Genomic DNA, 6,419 nt, shown 5'->3' on the forward strand with positions numbered 1-6,419 from the left:
ATACAGGGACAATGATTATAAAAAAAGAGGGTGGGAAAGTTCCCTCAAAACCACAAAAACCCTTTTATCTTCATATAAATGCACGTCACACGTATGAATTTAATAAGTTAGCATAAATATCTTACATTTGTACATTAATCAAATATTTGTATTTACAATTTCAACTCTCAAGAAAAAATAATAAATTCAGTTGACTTGCTGCTTTTACAAAAATGAAATGAAATGACATTTTTTCCGGGTTGGCAACAATTAAGTTTTCCTCTGCACACTTTAAACAGCAAACACACACATACAGAAAAGGGGGAAAAAAACATCCTGTGACAGCAAGACTTTAACAACTGCATCATTTTCTAGATGAAAAATATAGAGGATGACGTCTCTCGCTGTCCATTCTGAGCTTATTTTAAGTTTGATGTTTTAAAGCTCATTTTTAAAGCCAACCAGTCAGTCTGCTACAACTTTTTATTTCCCAGTAGACTGTCCGCACACCATACAACCATCCTATGACAGTCAGTGCATCACAGCGTGCTCTCCAGTGTGTTGTAGTTGTCTTTGAAACTTTTGAGCTCCAGAAAGTGTTTGGGCCTCTTGCTGCGCTGGCCGGTTGAAGGCAGGTAGGTGACCTGGATGGTGGAGGGAGTGCTGCGGACAGGAGAGCCTGTCAGGTCCTTGGCTGCGGACTGGTGATGCTGGTCGAGGCTGGTGGTGCTGGAATACGCCTTCACGCTGAGGGTGATAAAACAGGTGATTTCAAATGTACTGCATAAACTGACAATGCAGACTGCATCACTTACTCCAACAGAAATAAGACTGGTTTCAAGTCTGGACTAGTACGGTGACACTTACACGTCAGCCAGTTCGTTTAGAGCTTGCTGATATTCAAGAAACTCAGGTTCCCCAAACACCTGAAACAAATATTTAAATCCACATCAGCAGATGAAAGAATTAAACTCGTTATATTCTTGTCTTTTATGAACCCTCTGTGCCCCTTTGTTCTTCTAGTGAGTGTCAGATCACAGTTTACTTCATAATGTCAGGTGATGAGCAACCACAACTTTTTACTCTGAAGGAGGCTGTAAAACTTTGTAAAAAGACTCAATGAGTCAAAGAAGCAGGATCACTGTCATCACGAGGATTTCCAGAACTTTTCTGTCAATAAGAGTTGCTGATTCAATAAGTGCATGCTATTAGGCCATGTTACTGAAACTTTGTTTGAAGTGGCTTTAACGTTGTTAGACTCAGACGCTTAGCAAATAAACTTTCATGTGATGTGAAAACGTAATCAAACAGGAGACTAGGCTTGAGTTGAGGAGGAGGAGGATGAGATGGAGATTAGAGGGAGAAGAGATGTCTTAAATGGTCCTAAATAGTTTGAAAGCAATAACTGCAAAATCTAAATTAAAATGATATTTAGAATTAACACTTTACGGTAGCGTTAGATTTTCCATTCTTTCTGAATTCTGGAACCTGAAACATTCTAATAAAGTTCTGTTGGGATACAGTAAAATACAGTAAAAACGTTTATGCACCCCAGTCCCATGACGAGCGCTGTCGTAGCCTTCAAGCAAACGGTCAATAAGTGCACTGCGGCTGCTCTTTATCAGAGAGTGGGAGTTGCGCAGCTCAACTAGCCAGCTCCTGAAGCTGCGTCCAGTAAATGCGCTGGGGCTCCCACTTATCTCCTGCAAAGGAATTCCTGTGGCAGAGAGAGGAAGGAAGACAAGTTGAAGGTCAGGAAAGACGTTTTAATGCTTTAAATGGAACAAAAACAAAACAAGAACAGAATTAAAAAATAATTTTTACAGTAATAAAAAAAAAAGCTGAGACACAGTAGAAAATTCAACTGAAACCACAACAAAAAGACTTGTGAATCACTAAAACTCTATATTTCACTCAGGCTTGAAACTTTTGTGCCACCACTGTTTGGCCAAAATTACAGAGAAAGCTGAGAAATGCATAAAACCACTGAGTGGACATATTACAACTAACTGGCAAATGGTTACCTTTAATATGCCCAACAACGATTATATCATCTACTGATATAAAATCAGAAACATAAACAGACTCAGAGAAATCAGGCTGTCAGATGGCACAGCAAGAACTCATGAGCACGGCTGCAAACCACCACCAGCCAACTCAGTGGTAAGCTGCATCCGCAAAGCCAGTTCAAACTCTCCTGTGCAAATATGGGCCTGAACTGCTTTAAGTTGGACTCAGCTGAAGCATAAAATGATCCTGTCTTCTTTTGGATATTCTGACACTTCCGCTGGGATAAAGAGGAAAGGTGCTATCCAGGTTCAAAACCCATGTCTGTGCAGGTATAGGGGTACATTACTGCAACAGCACAGCTTGCATATGTAAAACGGCTTCATTCATTCTCCTGGACAACATGTTTTGGAGCAACACCATGTTGAATCTATGCTAAATCGCCTTTTGCATGCCGGTGCAGTAAAAGAGTTAGGGTGCTGAACTGGCCTCCCTGCAGATCAGATCTGTCACCCACTGAAAAAAGAATGAAAAGGGTAGCCCTGAACTCTACAGCCAAAATCCTATATAATTCAATAACTCAAAACTACAGCAATATAAGTAAAACACTTGAAAAAGATGATGTGGGTTTGGACAGCTGTGAACAAGCTCAGCATGTTCAAAATGTCCTCCTTGAATCCATGAACCTTCTCTGTGGTCATACTTTGTTCCTCCTGCACCTATACCTTCCAGTATATCCACTATCCCTCCTCTGCACATGTCCAACATATCTCAGCCTTGCTTCTATAACTTTGTCTCCAAACTGCTCAACGTGAGCCGCATTCTCTCTTGCTTCTACCTCTCCACCTGCTCCCTCCTTTTACTACAGATAACAATGTCATCTGTGAACATCATAGATCATCAGAGACTCCTGCCTAGGGATGGGTACCGGTATCCGGTGCCATGATGGCACCGGTTCTGACATAAACGGTAGTAACCAGACCGAAAAGCAGCGCACATTTCGGTGCTTTATTTCGGTGCTTTTTTTTCCTGAGATGTGATACACTTTGAATTCTAGCCAATCATTTTACGTTTCCGGGGATAGTAGGCGGGTCCAGGTACGTACGTTCTTTTAGAGCAGAGCTACAGATTAAAAATGCCCAAGGCGAAGCGGTCAAAAGTCTTGCTGTACTTCACAGCAAAAGATGCAAACTCAGCAGCCTGCAACAAGTGCTTTAAGGTGATACTGTGGAAAGGAGGCAACACCTGAAATCCGATGAAACACCTGACGACGCATAGCGTTTTTTTTAAAAGCCGAAAAATGCGCCGTATTTGATAGCTTGCTGCGAGACCTCACACCGAGCGCATCTACTGCAGGTGTGGTGCCTGTTATCGGACGAAGAGTTAGCAACATCCCCCAAAAAGCTGAAGAGTAAAGTCCTGGCCCCTAGCCCTGCCAGTGTAGCAGAAATGATGAGGATGATGATGGCAGCAGCAGCCGTTCTTCTCTGCGTGAGTAGCTTAATGTTGTTCGTGTATAATTTACGTTGAGTAGGCTAACCACGTTATTACATTAATGTATGTAAGGTGAACTAGCAAACACCATCATAGCTACATGCGGCTGTCTTCTTGTTTGATGGCAGATACTCCCTTCACCCTGGCCAAAAAGGCAAAAATGACCAAATAAAAAGTGGGAAACAGTTAAACATGAGAGGTTTTTGGATAAAGTTTTTGTTTTTTCCATTGTTAAAGCACTGCTTCCAGCCAAGAGTGATACCATATATGCCCTATAGCTGCAGAAAAGGCTAACATTGTTATCTTTTTACAAAAAAAACAGCTGAACATGAGAGGTTTTTGGACCAATTTTGTGTTCTCCATTCTTTAAGCACCGGTTCGAGCACCGTTTAAGCACCGGCACCGTTTCAAAAGTACCGGTTTGGCACCGGTATCAGATAAAACCTAAACGATACCCATCCCTACTCCTGCCTGACCTCATCTGTCAACCTGTTGATCACCACTAAACTAGAAGGGGCTGTGAGCCAATCCACTGCGCCAACCTGTCGCTCCTGCTGCACACCTCACCGCTGTCTCGCTGTTCAAAATGAACATATATTTTCAAAATAACTTTTGAAAAAAAATGTACACAATTATTACACTAAATGAAATCCTGCCCACTGTCAGGATGAATACATTTAAGGAACAAATTGTAACTCTCACCTGAGTCACGGATTGCATCCAGAGCTTTCATCCTGTACAGGTAGTTGTAGCAACCTTTGAAATATAAGATATCATATTGTTACGTTTAAATAAATAAATAAATAAAAAGGACAACATTTGCTCAAAATGAGTTTAAAAAGCTGACTGACTTATCTGTGATGCCCGCTTCAGTCTGTCGTCTTCTTCTGACAAGAGCCGAGGTTCATAACGTATCTCATGAACTTTGGACAGTCTGGACTCAATCTCCTCCCTCAGACCCTGTAGATTAATTCATAAAGAATTTATTAATGAAGGCACAAAAAGTTAATAGTAATAATAATAATAATAATAATAATAATAATAATAATAATAATAATAAAACAGTAAAGATCCACGCCTCACCTTTGGTGCATTGTGGCCAATAGGTACATGAGGCCCTCGGCGGGATCTCATTGCAAAACGCATGATCTGCCTTTTGACGAATATAAACAGCAATACAAACACCTGAACACAAAACCATGCGTGACAGGATTGAGGTTAAAACTTATCATAAACACACCACCGTGTACCAGGTATCGAGCTTTTACTGTAACTTACTCACCAAGCTTCCATAGGCCATAACCAAAACAACATTGACTCCAGATAACGGCGATGACTCTGCCATGCTGCCTGTCAGTGCTTACAGTCTATGCGACGACGAATCACTCTACAGCTTCAAAGTATGCTTCGAAAAAATAAAATATCAGCAACTGAGCTGACCCTTGTCTTTTTCTTCATGGGCATCATGCGCTAAGATATGCTACTTAGCTTTCAGTTAGCTTTGCACTGTGAGGGCGGGGCCAGAGCTGATTTCCGCTTGTGAGTGTTGGATTACCGTAAAAACCATGCAAGAAGGACACGCTAAACAGACTTCCTGTCGTTATATGATGCTTAGTATCTAGGTTATTATAATTATCTATTACTAAAGTACAAACAAAGAACTGCAAAAGAAAATAAAAATAAAGACTTTTTTGCACCCCCCCCCCCCAAACAACTAAGTAAAATTCATCTGTACACACAAGCTGCCTAAAAGGGCACAATTTATATCATATACACATTATATTACTGTTGGTGATGTTTGTAACACATTCAATTATCTATGTAGAATGTAATACTTATACATATTATTTTACCTGTTTCATTTTTTGTTTATTATTATTATTAGTAGTAGTAGTAGTAGTAGTAGTAGTATACAACACTATGTAAAAGTATTGAGCCAGCCCTGTGTGAAACAGAAGCATAACTAAAAATCTAAAATACATGAAAATGCAGTATATTAGGAAAAATAATTCTACTATATTTGAAAGTTAATATTTGGTATAATCACCTTTAATTCTTCAACTCAGCCTGAACTCTTAGGTTGTGGACAACCACTGTGTACCTCTACTTTTGTACTTTGTACACTGAACACAGTCTGAACCAAATATTTAAAATTTGTATTTATCACTCCACCAGACCTGGTGCCCCTGACTTTCAGTCCAGTTCTTGTGTAATTTAGCATATCTCAAACTTTTCTCCCTCCTTTCCTTCATTAAGAGTGACTTGTTGACAATCACCATTTCTGAGGCTTCACAAACAGTAGATGGATCATCTGAAGGACCAGATACATCTCTCAGGTCCTGTGTGTGGATTTTTCCTTAAGGACGTGGCTTTTAGATATTGCTCATCTGCTGAAGGTATTTTTTTTAGGTCTTTCACTGCTTCACTGCTTCTATCCTCCTCATATCCAGTTTCCTTAAAGATGCTTATAGCACAAGCACATCATGCTGAGATACATATGCCAAGTTTTCTGTTAGAAGCACTTTGGGAATCACAAAAATAGTATTTTATGGCTGTCAATTTTTGAATAGATTCAGCTAAACAAATGGGAACAAGCCATGTGTTTGACACAGGCTGCTGAAAACAAAGTGTCTAAAGATGCAATTCACAATTGGTTCTTTGTTGTGTGTTGTATGTTAACGAGGGCTGGACTAGAAAGGAGTGAAAAAGCAGCCAATGTCAAAGGAAAACTTTGAAAGACATCAGAATGCCTGGAGAACTGGTGCTCACACATTATTGCATGCATATACTACATATGAGGGTGTTATTATGAGTATACTTGTGCATAAATATCGACTATTACTTGTTCATTTACACATCAGTTGAATATATTATTATTATTATTATTATTATTATTATTATTACTTCTCCAGCTCTGACATGTCACGTCTCTCCGCTGA

General features: G+C 39.8%; 1 protein-coding gene across 1 annotated transcript; it reads right to left on the reverse strand.

Moving 5' to 3' along the window:
- Positions 1-79: 79 nt before the first annotated feature.
- LOC146493129 (lipid transport auxiliary protein 1-like) lies at positions 80-5,016 on the reverse strand. The gene is made up of 7 exons (XM_085148486.1): positions 4,763-5,016; positions 4,564-4,665; positions 4,332-4,440; positions 4,183-4,236; positions 1,530-1,696; positions 847-905; positions 80-726 (listed from the first exon to the last, which is right to left on the reverse strand). The coding sequence occupies exons 1-7, from the start codon at positions 4,823-4,825 to the stop codon at positions 519-521; spliced, it is 762 nt and encodes a 253-aa protein (XP_085004612.1). The 5' UTR covers positions 4,826-5,016; the 3' UTR covers positions 80-518.
- Positions 5,017-6,419: the final 1,403 nt, after the last annotated feature.

The sequence above is a fragment of the Neolamprologus multifasciatus genome, chromosome 22, assembly GCF_963576455.1.
Source record: "Neolamprologus multifasciatus chromosome 22, fNeoMul1.2, whole genome shotgun sequence".
Taxonomy (NCBI): Eukaryota; Metazoa; Chordata; class Actinopteri; order Cichliformes; family Cichlidae; genus Neolamprologus; species Neolamprologus multifasciatus.